The sequence below is a fragment of the Pezoporus wallicus genome, unplaced genomic scaffold, assembly GCF_028554395.1.
Source record: "Pezoporus wallicus isolate ANWC-B61680 ecotype Strahan unplaced genomic scaffold, APGP_CSIRO_Pwel_v1 contig_8705, whole genome shotgun sequence".
NCBI classification, from domain to species: Eukaryota; Metazoa; Chordata; class Aves; order Psittaciformes; family Psittacidae; genus Pezoporus; species Pezoporus wallicus.
The window spans coordinates 3,720,727-3,735,000 of NW_026638439.1; the positions used below are offsets into that span (position 1 = coordinate 3,720,727).

At 57.4% G+C, this 14,274-nt stretch overlaps 2 protein-coding genes across 2 annotated transcripts; both read right to left on the reverse strand.

The window, feature by feature from the left end:
* Nucleotides 1-132: 132 nt before the first annotated feature.
* Nucleotides 133-3,037, reverse strand: POLR2J (RNA polymerase II subunit J). The gene is made up of 4 exons (XM_057410790.1): nt 2,948-3,037; nt 2,657-2,746; nt 1,738-1,912; nt 133-401 (listed from the first exon to the last, which is right to left on the reverse strand). The coding sequence occupies exons 1-4, from the start codon at nt 2,998-3,000 to the stop codon at nt 366-368; spliced, it is 354 nt and encodes a 117-aa protein (XP_057266773.1). The 5' UTR covers nt 3,001-3,037; the 3' UTR covers nt 133-365.
* A 1,253-nt stretch (nt 3,038-4,290) lies between these two features.
* On the reverse strand, nt 4,291-14,168 carry LOC130599937 (ras GTPase-activating protein 4-like). The gene is made up of 20 exons (XM_057410791.1): nt 14,045-14,168; nt 10,773-10,829; nt 10,133-10,246; nt 9,822-9,883; nt 9,596-9,722; nt 9,095-9,176; nt 8,867-8,998; nt 8,678-8,769; nt 7,510-7,633; nt 7,274-7,427; nt 6,899-6,963; nt 6,577-6,689; nt 6,318-6,504; nt 5,691-5,828; nt 5,273-5,587; nt 5,062-5,199; nt 4,847-4,982; nt 4,657-4,777; nt 4,522-4,574; nt 4,291-4,424 (listed from the first exon to the last, which is right to left on the reverse strand). Exons 1-20 carry the CDS (start codon nt 14,107-14,109, stop codon nt 4,303-4,305), a joined length of 2,397 nt encoding a protein of 798 aa, XP_057266774.1. The 5' UTR covers nt 14,110-14,168; the 3' UTR covers nt 4,291-4,302.
* Between the last annotated feature and the right edge of the window lie 106 nt (nt 14,169-14,274).

A 14,274-nucleotide genomic window follows, 5' to 3' on the forward strand; every position in this document is an offset into this window, starting at 1 on the left:
CTGGCACTGCTTGGACTTCTTGGAAAGGAAAAGCAGAGAGTTCATCCACTGCTGTCTCACAGCAGCGGCTCCTCTGGAAGTGCACTCACACCAACCTCACCAACAGCACAAATATTTGCATTAAGGCTCCAATTGGGAAAGTAGAAATCATTTTAATGCCTTATCCATCAGCTCAGACATGACAGTTCTCCTCTTGGCAAAATATATCACAAAAAAAACAAACTCAAAACACCACTGCTGCTTAAACCTGAGTGGGTTAAGGGGGAAAATATTGGCCATGAATGGGAGTTTGAATCCACGATTCACCTAACAAACAGCCACATGGTTCTGCCTCGGAAGTAGAGCCTGCTCTAAGCAGGGTGATTTTACTCGATTCCTTCCTGTTTGTCTTTAATGGCAACCTGTAAAACACAAACACAAATGCTCAGACAAGAACTGTTACTGGGCTGGAGGTGGTTTAAACATTCCTAACAGTCTCCTGTGAGACACAGCCCCACCACAAACCAGCAGTGGAAACCTCTACCCCATCCAGAGAAATAATACTTCAAGCAAAACCACACCGTATTTACAGACTTGGTGCACTGTGACCTTGTACCAGCGCATCAGAGAACACGACACAGACATTATCCTAGTCACACCCTCCCTGGTTTTGCTAATAGCCTTTTGGGCAGATTAAGTCTCAAAAATCAGGGGCTAAATAAATACAATGGCACAGCAGAGTAAAGCAATGAAAAGTGGTCCAAAACTTCCTAAAACTGTCACAGAAAACACTTGGAAGGATGGAAAATTGTTTTCTACATTAAGATGACTGAGAGAACCGATGTTGGGCACCTAGGGAGTTACCCTCATCAGATGTGCAAATAACCCTTAAGCACAGCCAGGAGGACAGGAGCCAAATAATCATAGAATCAACCAGGCTGAAAAAGAGCTTTAAGATAACCAAAAAATGATGACCTTAAATCAAGTCCAACAGGTCCCCAGCACTGCCAAGGCCACCACTGCCCCATGGCACTGAGGCCTCATCTCCACGGGGTGTGAACACTTGCAGGGACGGTGACTGCAGCCCTGCCCTGGGCAGCCTGTTCCAATGCCTGAGCACCCTCTGGGGCAGGAATTGTTCCTCAGCTCCATCTAAACCTGCCCTGGTGCAGCTTGAGGCCGTCTCCTCTTGTCCCCTCCCTTGTTCCTTGGGAGCAGAGCCCAGCCCCTCCTGGCTCCATCCTCCTGTCAGGCACTTGTAGGGACCTCTCTTCTCCACACTGACCCCCCCAGGTCCCTCAGCCGTTCCCCATCACACTTGTGCTCCAGGCCCTGCACCAGCTCCGCTGCCCCTCTCTGGCCCTGCTCCAGCACCTCAATGTCTCTCTTGTGGTGAGGGGCCCAGAGCTGAACACAGGGTTCGAGGTGCGGCATCACCAATGCCCAGTGCAGGGCGACAATCCCTGCCCTGGCCCCGCTGACACACTGGTGCCGACACAGGCGGCTTCCTGGGCACAAGCTGCTCATGCTCAGCTCCATCAATCAGCACCCACACATCCTTCCCCACGAGCAGTTTCCAGCCACTCTTCCCCTGCCTGTAGCATTGCATGGGGCAATTGTTGCAGCCCAAGTGCAGGACCCAGCCCTTTGCCTTGTGGTGCTGCACGGCAGTGATGAAGCTGTTAACCTAAACTATCAGCAGTACCCCTCCTGTTGTTTCACTCTGAACTGCAAGGAGCTCAAAGGAAACCAACATACCCTGAACCTCTCCTCCAGGAGGGAGAGCTCGCTGATCAGATCTGTGATGGCATTGGTGAACGCCTCCTGCGGGCTGTAGTCAGGGGTGGTTTGGACACGGATGATGATCTTGTGTTCCAGTGGGTGCGGGACCTTGTACCCTGCAAACAACACTTGGGGGTCCTTCAGTAACTGCCTGGAATGGGAAAGCAGCAATGAACAACCCCACAGCACGAATGTAAGTGCTTTTTTATAGCAAAGAAACATTGAAAAAGATAATTTTCTATTAAAAGATCATAAAAAAATGATCATTTTATATCAAAAGATAATTAAAAAAACATTGTTTTGTATCAAAAGATCATTGAAAACAATCATTTTGTATCAAAAGATCAATGAAAAAGTTTTATTTCAAAAGATCATTGAAAACGATCCTTTTATATTGAGACCATTGAAAAAATCATTTCCTATTAAAAGACCATAAAAAATTATCATTTTCTATCAACATATCATAAGAAATGGTTGTTTATATCAAAAGATCATTAACAAAGATCACTTTGTATCAAAAAATCATTGAAAAGCTCGTTTTCTTTTGAAAGATCACTGAACAATATAATTTTCTATTAAAATATCATTGAAAACGATCGTTTTCTATTAAGAGACCACTGAAAAGCTCATTTTCTATTAAAAGACCATAAAAAATGATCATTTTATATCAAAATATCATAAAAAATGATCGTTTATATCAAAAGATAATTGAAAAAGATCACTTTGCATCAAAAGATCATTGAAAACATCATTTTTTTATTAAAAGATCACAGGAAAAAAGTTCATTTTTTGTTAAAACACCACCGAAAAGCTCATTTTCTAGTAAAAGCTCATTGAAAACCAGTGGTTTTGAGGACTTGTCCAACACACCCCCTTCCCCCCCTAATTTCCTCACGACTTGATGATGTTCCCCAGCGTGTGGTCCTCCTTGTTGATGGTGAACAGGCAGGCGTTGGGCACCTTCGTGTCCTTGTTGATGGAGATCCTAAAGGGATACACAGGGGAGTATAAGCGCCTCAGGCAGTGGCCCTATAGGGCCTACGGGGCCTATAAGGCCTACGGGGCCTATAAGGCCTATGGGGCCACGGGGATCGGGGGGGAGGCCCGGACCTCCCCCCCCGACCCCCGCGGCCCCAAAGCGATGCCGCTGCCCCGGCCACAGCCGCTCCCCGCCTCCTCCGCTCACTTCTTCTCGCCCTCGAAGAGGAGGAAGGACTCGAAGGCCGGAGGCGCGTTCATGTCGCCGCCGCCGCCGCTAGGCCCCGCCTCTTCCGCCCGCTCCCGCTGCGGCGGCAGCGCCCCCAGGCGGGCGGGAGGAGTCGGTGCTATTGGCCCGGCGTGATGATGCAGACCGGCGGCGGTGACGTCAGCGGTGACGTCACGAGCGGAGATGGCGGCAGCAGAGGTGGCGTTAGAAGGGGCAACGGTGGTGTTAGCACTTGACGTTGGTGTCACCACCAATGGCATTGATGTCAGTGCCAATGGCATTGATGTCATCACCTGGCATTGATGTCACTACCAATGGCATTGATGTCATCACCTGGCAGTGATGTCACCACCAATGGCACTGATGTCACCACCAATGGCACTGATGTCAATGCTTGGCAGTGATGTCACTGCTTGCATTGATGTCACCACCAATGGCATTGATATCACCCCTTGGCACTGGTGTCACCGCTTGGCACTGATGTCACCACCAATGGCATTGGTGTCACCGCTTGCATTGATGTCACCACCAATGGCATTGATATCAGCCCTTGGCATTAGTGTCACCACCTGGCATTGATGTCACCCCTTGGCATTGGTGTCATCACCTGGCATTGATGTCACTACCAATGGCATTGATGTCATCACCTGGCATTGATGTCACCACCAATGGCACTGATGTCATCGCTTGGCACTGATGTCACCACCAATGGCATTGATGTCATCACCTGGCATTGATGTCACCACCAATGGCACTGATGTCATCGCTTGGCACTGATGTCACCAATGGAACTGGTGTCACGGCTTGGCACTGGTGTCACCACCGCTTGCATTGATGTCATCGCTTGGCACTGATGTCACTGCTTAGCATCGGCGTCACCGCTTGGCACTGGCGTCGCCACTGCTTACACTGATGTCACCACTTGGCATTGATGTCACCACCAATGGCATTGATGTTACCACTTTGCATTGATGTCAGCACTGGCACTGACGTCACCACCAATGCCATCAGCAGCAAAACCATGGGTTGACTCCTCCATCGGCATTCCCCAACTGGTGCCACCACGAAGGACACCAGCGGGGCCACCACTGAGGTCGTCAATGATGTCTTGAGGAGCACCGACACCCGCGATGCCATCAGGGACGGTCCCAATAGGGGCACCACCATCAGTGACACCGGCAGGGATGTGACCAGTGCCTCCACCAGCCCCATCACCACCAGCCCCATCCGTGTCCCCATCCCCATCCACCACAGAGGGCCGGGACAGGGCTGCAGGGTACAAAGAGCTTTATTGCCACCCCAAGGAGCAGGGACACGGGGTGGGGGGGGGTCCCTCATGTCTGCAGCTGCAGCAGGGTGGGCGCAGGGGGGGCCGGGGGCTGTGCCTGGCGGTGGCAGCTCTCCAGCTCCCCCAGCACCCCAAAGAGCCGGCGCAGCCCCTCGGGCAGGGGGGCACCTGCAGGGGTGAGCACAGTGAGACCCTGCACCCCCAACAGCGCAGCCCCCGATGCCCAGGGCACATCCCAACCATGACATGCCCAGCACCACCCTACCTTCTCCTTGAGGACCGTTTTGGGTGGCCTCCAGCAGCTCCCAGTACTTTTCCCTGGGGATACAGGGAGGAGAAGGATGGAACCTTAGCATTAGATGGGGGGTTTAAGGGCGGTCCCCCCGGGGTTGGGGCTCACCTGAGGGTGTCCCGCAGCCCCTGGAGGTGATGGAACAGGCGCTGAGCCTCCACCGCGGGGTCCATGGGGTCGCTCCAGTCCTGCAGGGTGACCCCATGCCGGGTCCGGTCACAGCCCGGCCCTGCGGGGCAGCAGTGTCAGGGTATGGGGGGACCCCACCAGCACCATTGCGGGGGTCCCCTCCTCGTACCCATCCTGTCCCTCTGGTGGCAACAGCTCCACTTGTCCCCGCGGAAGACGCCGGGGTGGTAGGCACGGAGCACACGGGGGTTGTTGCCGCACGCCTTGCGCAGGGCTGACAGCCACTGGTTGAGCTCATTCACGCACTGCAGGGGGTGGTTAGGGGTGAAAAGGGGGGTCCCGTGCTGTGACACCCCCCATGCGCGCCCCCCATCTCCATCCCACCTTGCACTGCAGGTAAGCCGTCTCCTGCTGCCCGCCCGCATCCACGTAAACCACCTGCATGACGTGGGAGCTCCCGAAGCTCTTCTCTTCCACCTTCTCTGCCGCAAGGATGTCGGGCAGGGCGATGGCACCACTCTGCTGATGGAGGGGACACACACAGGGGGTCAGTGCCACCTCGCTGCCCCCCCACCACCCCCCAGGACCCCCCTACCTCGGCTCCAGGGCTCTTGCTGAAGCTGAGGCTCTCCCCAGTGAGGCAGAAGTGGAGCTTCTTGGATGCAGCGCTCAGCAGCGGCCCCTTGCCCCGTGTCTTGTGCACAAAGAGCAGCCCCTCCTTCAGCACCGCGCTGGGGGGGGGCAGCGGCCGCCCCTCACCTTCCTCCTCCTCGTCCTCCATCTCCACCAACCGGGTGATGAAGTCCTTCATCCGGGCGATGCCCTGCTGCAGGGTGGGCAGCAACGGGGCCAACCACGGCTCCTTGGCCCGCCCGGCTGCTGGCTCCATGTTGCCCACCATCTGGATGGCCTGGAGACCCCCGGGATGGCAGCGTCACCGGCGGCACGCACAGCACTTCCCAATGGGAAGCAGGGCAACAGTACCACCCCCCTCCGTGTGCCCCCCATCCCACCTTGGCCAGCAGCAGCAGCGTGCGGCTGGTGCGAGCATCAGCGTGAGCATCCCGCAGGTGGAACAGCTTAGGGGTCATGATGGCCGGAGAGAAGAAGCGGAGGCAAAGGAAGCTGGTGACGGCCACGAACTTGATGTGCTGCAGCCAACAAGGTTGGAGGGGGGGGGGGGTCTGTCCCAGCACAGGACAGCCCCGGCAGCACATGGACCGTTGAGGGACATGGAGTCATGGAATGGTTTGGGATGAAGGGACCTTAAAGCTCATCCAGCTCCAGCCCCTGTCATGGACAGGGACACCTTCCACTAGAGCAGCTTGCTCCAAGCCCCATCCAACCTGGCCTTGAACACTGACAGGGATGGGGCAGCCACAGCTAACCCTGACTTCTTCCTTATATCCAACCTAATCCCCCCATCTCAGTTTGAACCCGTCACCCCTTGTCCTATCATTACAGTCCCTGATGAAGAGCCCCTCCCCAGCACCATTGTAGCCCCCCTTCAGATCCTTGCTATTTGGTCCAGCACAGCCCCACTGTCCCCCTTGCGCCTCATCCCTGGGGGGCTGCCCCATGCCCAATAGGGACCCCATCAACCAGAGCTGGGGACTGCCCCTGTTCAACCCCAGCCCAACCTGGTGCTGTGGGAAGCGCTCCCCGACGCGCTGGAAGAGCAGCCGGAATGCAGCACGGATAACGGGGGGACACGTGGGAGCCGACCTGACGATGGCATCCAGCAGCTCCTCCAGGTAGGACTGGAGGTGCTGGCGGCCCTGCTCGATCACTTCGCCCTCCGTCTGCACCCGGTGCAGCCCCGAGCACCTGCGGGCACCGCCATTGTCACCACCCCATGGCCAGGGTCCCCCCTGCCCCATGGCCCCATGCACCCCTTACCCAACATCTTTGGTCTCCACCTTGCCGGGGTCCAGCTCCACGTGCTTCTTCTCCTCGAACACGCGGTTGACGGTGGGGCCCAGCACAGCGTGCAGGTACGGCAGCCCCGTCACCTGCAGAGGGACCACGCAGGGATGCTGATGGGGGGGCACGGCCACAGGTTTGGCACCACCACCTCCACAGTCCCCGGTAAGGGTGAGCCAGGGGATGATCTCCAACCTCCCACACAGAGAACAGGCACAGCCCCACCAGCCCTCCCAGCAGCACTGGGAGCTGGCCCCAGTGGGGACAGCCCAGAGCCAGGTTTCAGGCACTGTGGCACCTTGAGGAAGGACTCCATCGACTTGGAAGCCAGGGAGTTGCTCCGGAACAAAGTGTTGGGCTCGCCTGCAAAACAGGAGAGGGTCTGCAGCCTGGGGGACAGCCACAGGTCACCCCCCAAGGCAGCTACAACATGGGGTTACTTCTATGGGCTGCGTCTTCCAGCCCCTGCCGTTTCCATGGGGATTCCCTAACCCCAGACCACTTGCTCTTCCACCAACCTCAGCCCAGGAGCTGTTTGGGATGGACCCAAGGGATGCGCCCCCCCCGGAGTACATGAACCTCAACCAGCACCCCCAAAAATCACCACGCTGAGGTTTTGCAGCCCCAGGAGATGGTTGGAAGCCTCAAGATCCGCTTCCTGCTCCCGCCTTACAGGGCTTGGCCAGCTCCAACTCGAAGAGCAGGTCCAGGAGCTCCTTGGCCAGCCCTTGGCCCAGGAAGAGTTTGACCAAGCTGATGGCGACCTCCTGCCGGCACTCGGCTGTGGTGGTTTCATCCAGGAGGGTGACCAGATGCACTTGGCCATCCTGGTGGGGACAGGCACCGCGATGCCATGGGCAGGGGCACACCGGAGCTGGGGGACACCGGGTGCTTTGCATGGACCCTCACCTGGAGCCCCGACTTCACCTCCTGGCACAGGAGCTGGACCAGCGGCCGGTAGCAGTGCGAGGGCAGCACCGTCTCGTCCCGCAGCCTCACCTGCAGCTGCAGCGAGCCCAGGCTGCCTCGGCGCCTGCAGGGGCACGGGGTGGAGGGAGGGATGGGCGGGCAGGTAGGTAGGTAAATACATAGGTAGGTGGGTAGATAGACAGGTGGGTAAATGGGTAGATACATAGATAGGTGGGTAGATGGGTAGATACATAGATAGGTGGGTAGATGGGTAGATAGATAGGTGGGTAGATGGGTAGATAGATAGATAGGTGGGTAGATGGGTAGATAGATAGATAGGTGGGTAGATGGGTAGATAGATAGGTGGGTAGATGGGTAGATAGATAGGTGGGTAGATGGGTAGATAGATAGGTGGGTAGATGGGTAGATACATAGATAGGTGGGTAGATGGGTAGACAGATAGGTGGGTAGATGGGTAGATAGATAGGTGGGTAGATGGGTAGATAGATAGGTGGGTAGATGGGTAGATAGATAGGTGGGTAGATGGGTAGATAGATAGGTGGGTAGATGGGTAGATAGATAGATAGGTGGGTAGATGGGTAGATAGATAGGTGGGTAGATGGGTAGATAGATAGGTGGGTAGATGGGTAGATAGATAGGTGGGTAGATGGGTAGATAGATAGGTGGGTAGATGGGTAGATAGATGGGTGGGTAGATGGGTAGATACATAGATAGGTGGGTGGATGGGTAGATAGATAGGTGGGTAGATACATAGATAGGTGGGTAGATAGATAGGTGGGTAGATACATAGATAGGTGGGTGGGTAGATGGGTAGATAGATAGGTGAGTAGATGGGTAGATAGATAGGTGGGTGGGTAGACACATAGGTGTAGATTGGTAGATAGATAGATAGGTGAGTAGGTGGGTAGGTGGATAGGTAGATAGATACAAAGGTAGCTGGGTAGGTAGGCAGGCTGAAGTACTTCACCAAGCAGGACATGGCCCAACAGCCCAGGGCACACAGGTGGGGCTGCCCTGCGCTTGCCCCCATCCCAGACCACAGCACACCCAGGAGCTGCCCTCCAAAGCGATGCTGCTGCCCAGAACAGCCCCTCCTCACCCCCCCCGAGCACCGGGAGCACCCCAGCACCCCTGTGCCCACACTCACCCGTCCTCCCTCGCCTTGGATGCATCCGGCTGCAGCCTGAACCAGCCTTCATCCTGCCCGGCCTCCGCCAGCCCCTGCACCCCGAACACCACCTGCAGCAGCAGCAGCACCCGCAGCTCTGAGCGCACGCACCGGGCAGGGATGGGTCCCTGTCACTGGGTGGGCAGCGGGGATGGGCTCGGGGCTCACCTTGCCCAGGAAGTCGTTCTTGCCCACCAGGTCCCAGTCCCACACCTCCACGCACAGCTTCTCCCCGGCGGGCTCGGCCAGCTCGAACTCGAAGGTCTCGTTCCAGCGCGGGTAGCAGGACCTCTTCACCACCTGCAAACGCAATGGCTTCATCCCCATCCCCATCCCACAACCCTCGGGAAGGCCGGGGCTTCCCAGTGGAATGGTTTCAATGGTGAGAGTACTCACCGTGCTCTCCTGTGTCTTCCCGTTGTAGCGCAAGCGGACAAAGGGGTCGGAGGCACCATTCCGGTCCTTCCTGGCCAAATCCCTGCCGAGAAGAGGGGGAATTTAACAGCAACTTCACTATGGGTACCCACTGTCCTCCTCGGTTCCCCAGCATCATGAGGCAATGGAACGGGTTGCCCAAAGAAGCTGTGGCTGCCCCATCCCTGGCAGGTTGGACACAGGGGCTTGGAGCAAGCTGCTCTAGTGGAAGGTGTCCCTGCCCTTGGCAAGGGCTGGAGCTGGATGAACTTTAAGGTCCCTTCCAACCCAAACCATTCCATGATTCTATCTGCAGATGCACACCCTACAGATGAGGTGGATCCTGCCCCAGGGTCCCCATTGGGTAGAGGATGCTCTGCACCCAAGGGCGGGTACCTGAGAACACCCTGATTCCAATGGGGAAACCGAGTCACGGACACATCCCCACTGCACACACGGACCCTGTCCCCGTCCCCTCCTCACCTGGCCTCCAGCACAGCGCAGCGCAGCCGCCGGCCCGGGCCCCCCACCACCTCCACCCGCAGGTGGATCTCCCCCTGCACCTCCTCATCGGGGTCCACCTCGCTGAGGCTCATCCAGCCGCTGTATCCTGCGGGAAAGGGATCATGTGGGATCACTGAGGGGACCCTGGGGTCCTGCTCATCACAGGGGTGGGAGACGGGTCTCTACTGATCCCCCATCACCTTACCCTTGGGGTGCTCCGCCAGCATGTCCCGGGTGATGCAGACCTTCCCAATAACATCATCGCGGCTGGAGAACCAAAGCCAGGAGCAGGACATGGTGTGGGATCAGGAATGGAATGGAGACACCTCAGTGAGTCTGTCCCCATGGAGCACCTCTGCCACCCTTTGCTGCCAGCTGTGAAAACAACTTCACCCCTTTGCGTCCCAAAGCCAAAGCCAGCATGGCCGGGTGTGGATTCTCTGGTGTCTACAACAGGGTTGAGCACGCAGGCAGGCAGCCAAAGCCACCAATGTCCCACAGCCAACCTGCCCTTACCTGAGCGCATCCTCATCCATGACATAGATGGAGATGCTGTGAAAGGTGGGCTGGAGGTGCACCTCGTATTCCTCCCCCCAGAACGGGGACAGCGTCTTCCACACCGTGGCAGTCCTGTGGGGCAGGTGGCACCACTGATGGAGGGGATTGGGGTTCCTCACTGAGGTGACCCCCACTTCCCCAGCCCTATGAGCTGCCCAGGACACAGAGCTGGGGGCAGCACCCACAGATCTGATCCCTCAGGTGGGGCAGGGGATGGCTCCCTGTCACTGTTCTGTGGCTGTGGGCTGGCATGACATGGGACAAGGCTGTGAGCTGTGTCTGCAGTTAATTCATAGACTCATAGAATCATTTAGAGGAAAAGACCTCTAAGATCATCAAGTCCAACTGTGAACCCAGCACTGCCAAGTTCACCACTAAACCATGCCCTTAAGCACCATATCTGCATTGAGGAATAATAATAATCAGTTATATTATTATAATACTAATATTAATAATAATATAATAGTAATAAAATATAATAATAGTCATCATGATGATGATGATAATAATAGGCCTGCAGCAGGGTGGCTGGAAGAACCCACAGGAGCAGTGTGTGCCAGCCCATCTGAGGACCAGGCAGGGCCATGGAGCCACTCACCTGATGATGGCCTCATCATCGATCTTCACGATGCAGTACGGGTCACTGCTCCCTGTGCTGGAAGGACAGGACACGGCTCTGTCAGGGCCACCAGCTATGGCCCTGGCCCTGGCCCCACACCCCAACCCCATGGGGCTTGCACGGTGATGGGCAACCAAAGCCTTCAGCCCTTGCAAACCACCCTGCAGATAGATGGGGGGCCTCACAAGTGCCCCTTGCAGGGACTGTGGGGTGATGGGGTACAGAGGCACCCCAAAGGCAAAGGCTTCAGCAGGTGGATTTGGCCAGAGCTGCAGCACGTGGTGCCCCTGCTTTGCTCCCAGCCCATAGAACACATCCCTGAGTGTGTCCGGCCACCGCATCCCGCTGGCAGCCAGCAGAGGCTTTCCTCTGCCAGACGGGAAGGCCAAGAACAAACAAACCCACCCTTTCCCTGAAGCGGCTCCAGAAACCCGCAGCCCCATTCAACACACTTGGAGAGAGGCCACGGCAGCCCCAGGTTACACCCGGAACCCTGACACCTCTGTAAGGATGAGGACATCCCCAGGGATGCAGAGGGTGCAAAGGGCAGGCAGCGCGTGCTGTTGGCAGCCACCACGATGCTCTGACCCCACTTCCTCCCTGGGGACATCATGAACCATCGCTCCTGAGCGCTGCTGCTGAAAGAGAAATCACTGCTTTACAGCTTATTGCCCCAGGGCATCAGAAACGAGGTGACTGGGCTGCAGGCAGGGACCGCAAGCACAGAGTGATGTCCCCATCCCAAAACCAGGGAGGCTGAGAGCCAACTGCTGGGGGGGGGGAATTAAAGGAATTTAAGGTATTGAAAGGGTTTGGGGTACTTTGTGCCCTCCCACACACGGGTGCAGGGAGGTTCTTTGTGCTGTGCATCCCGGGTACCACACTAGCATCTCCATCCCCAGGCAGCTCCATCATCTTGGTCCACGCATGATGCAGGCAGGTTGCCAAGAGCAGCTCTGCTCCAGCCACCCTCTGCAGAGGATTTTAATGAGAGCAGGGGATGAGGCGTCGTTAACTCGAGCCTGTCGCTGACATTTCCTGCCTTATGCAAACCATGGGGCGGGCAAGGAGCAGGCAGGCAGAAAGGGAACATCTGCCTGCCCGAGCCTTGCCCAGCAACACAGGGCAGGCTTCAGATGGGAGCTGCTTGATGCTGACAGCAGGAAAGCCTTGTCCCTAACACGAGGGTGCTCCAGCACATGGGCTGCTCCATGTCGTGTGGGACGGGGGTGCCATGAGCCATGTGGAAAGGGGAAGGCTGGGCTTTAGAAAGAGGAAATGAAGATTGAAGTTTAAAGCTTCACAGTACAGTATGAATAAGGGGGGGAAGGGAAGAAACGTGTGTGTGATCCCCGCTGCCATCCACCCCAGCACTGGGGGCTGAGGATTGAATCTGTGGTTAAGCATCCACTGGTGCAGTGGTGCTGCTTTGTCCGGCCCTTGGGAATGGGGGGCAATAAAATACAATCAGATCGGGTTATTTCCCTTGCTTTCCTGCAACGGAGATGCAGGGAAAGGATTGTGAAGCACTCAGCTGGGAGGGAGCTGATGCTCCCACCGCATCCTGGGGGGGACGACACAGGGGCAGAACGCACCCAGGGCTGAGCCGGAGCTGCTGTAGCTCTTCCCTCCTGCCCACATTCTGGCACTGGAGTTTGGCAGGAGCAGGTTTCCTGCCTCTTTATGGGCAGTTCCATGGTTTCATGGCTGCACGGCACAGGGCAGGCGCTGGCGTGGAACGCAAAACCAACCAGCAGCCCTTTGGTAGCAGGGGGAGATGGGAGACCCATGGGCACAGCCAGTGGGGAGCGTGGCACTGAGCCCCACCGCAGTCACAGGGATGCTGCTGGTGGTGGTGGCACAGCTCCTTGGAGCAGGGACAGTCACAAATCACAGCAACAGCACCCAAATCCTGCCCTTGCGGCTCCCTGTGCTGAGCCCTGCAGGAGCTGGGGGGGGTCCCACAAGGGTTTGGGGGTGCCCCATGACCCACGGGAGCTTCCGACCTGCAAACACGCGCAGAGGGATTCCCGCTGGGAAAGCAGCGGTGATCCCAAAGGCGGTGCCAGGACGGAGCCAAGGAGCCGGCTCCCATCGGCGGGGAGGGGGACGGCGGCCAAGGTCAGGCGGCAGCGGGTGATCCTGCCCGGATCCAGCGCTCGGGTTTCCCTCTCCCTGCCCAAAGCCACGTCCCAGAGGCACCGGTCCGGAAAGCTCCGCTCAGGGAGTTATTGCACAGCGGCAACAGGCTCCTAAACCCCATAACGCCCTCTAAAGCGGAGCCTGCCCGCAGGGAGCTGCGCCAAAGGGATTTAAAAACCAGGCTCTGACACACGGGATTTAAAAAAAGAAAGGAAATAAAACAAAAGTCATGTTTCGTTCCTTGTTTATCCTCTTTTTCCATGACGGCTGCAGGGATTTTTGCTGCTTTTCCGGGAGCCCTGACCCTGCCCGGCTGCTGAGTGCTCCTCAACAGCCTCCTGTTGCCTTGATCTGCCCCTCAATCCTACCCCAACACTGTGCCCACATCCTACCACGTAAGGGTCAGAGTGATGAGGATAATGCTGGGATACGTGGAGGGAAAGCCGGACCCAAGGGGCTACCAGCAGATCCCCCCCGGACCACAGCCAGGCTTCAGCCAGGGGGAGGAATGGAGCCAAGGTCCTCCCAACTCCATTTGGGATCCCTGCAAAGGACCCAACTGCAGGTAGTGGGGTGCGTGGTGGGGACAGCCCTGCCCCAGGGCAGCACAAGGGGAGCCCCCCAAAGAGGCAGTGCTGCTTGGGGTACCCTAAAGCACTGCTTGGGACACCACACACAGCACTGGGTGCTCCTGGGAAGGGACCTCAAAGGCACCCCAGAGGGCACCTCCAAATCAGGGGGGACATCACAGCGCTCCTGAAGTGCCCCAAAGCACTGCTGGGGGCACACAAAGCTATCCTAGGCAGAGCCCCCAATGCAAAGCAGCCCCAAAGCCACCCCGAGGAGAAACCCCATTGCTGTGTGAACACCCCAAAGCCGTCCTAGAGACCCCCCAGAGCACAATCACTGCTGTGGGGACCCGCAGCCATTCTGAAGAAGCCCCCAAAGCAGGGGGGACCCCACAAAGCCACCCTGGGGGGGGGGGGAAACCCCGATGCACTGCTGGGGGGCAACTCTGAGGGTGCTCCCAAAGCACAGGGACCTGTTGCGGGGACGCCCCGCGGCAGGAGGGGTCCCTCCAGGGCATGCTCCCCCCCAGAGGCACTCACATGTCCTTAGCGGGCAGGTTCTTGCCCTCCACGATGCGGATGGAGAGCGCGCTGCGCCGGGCCATGGCGGGCGGGCAGCGGAGCGCGACTGAGCCGAGCGCAGCCTCGAACCCACGGCTCCCCCAGCCCCCGTGCAGCCAATGTGCGGGCTCAACGAGTGGGGATACCTCGTTGTGGGCGGGGCTTGACGGGGGGGGGGTTCCCTGTGCTGGGGTCCCCGAGTACCTCCC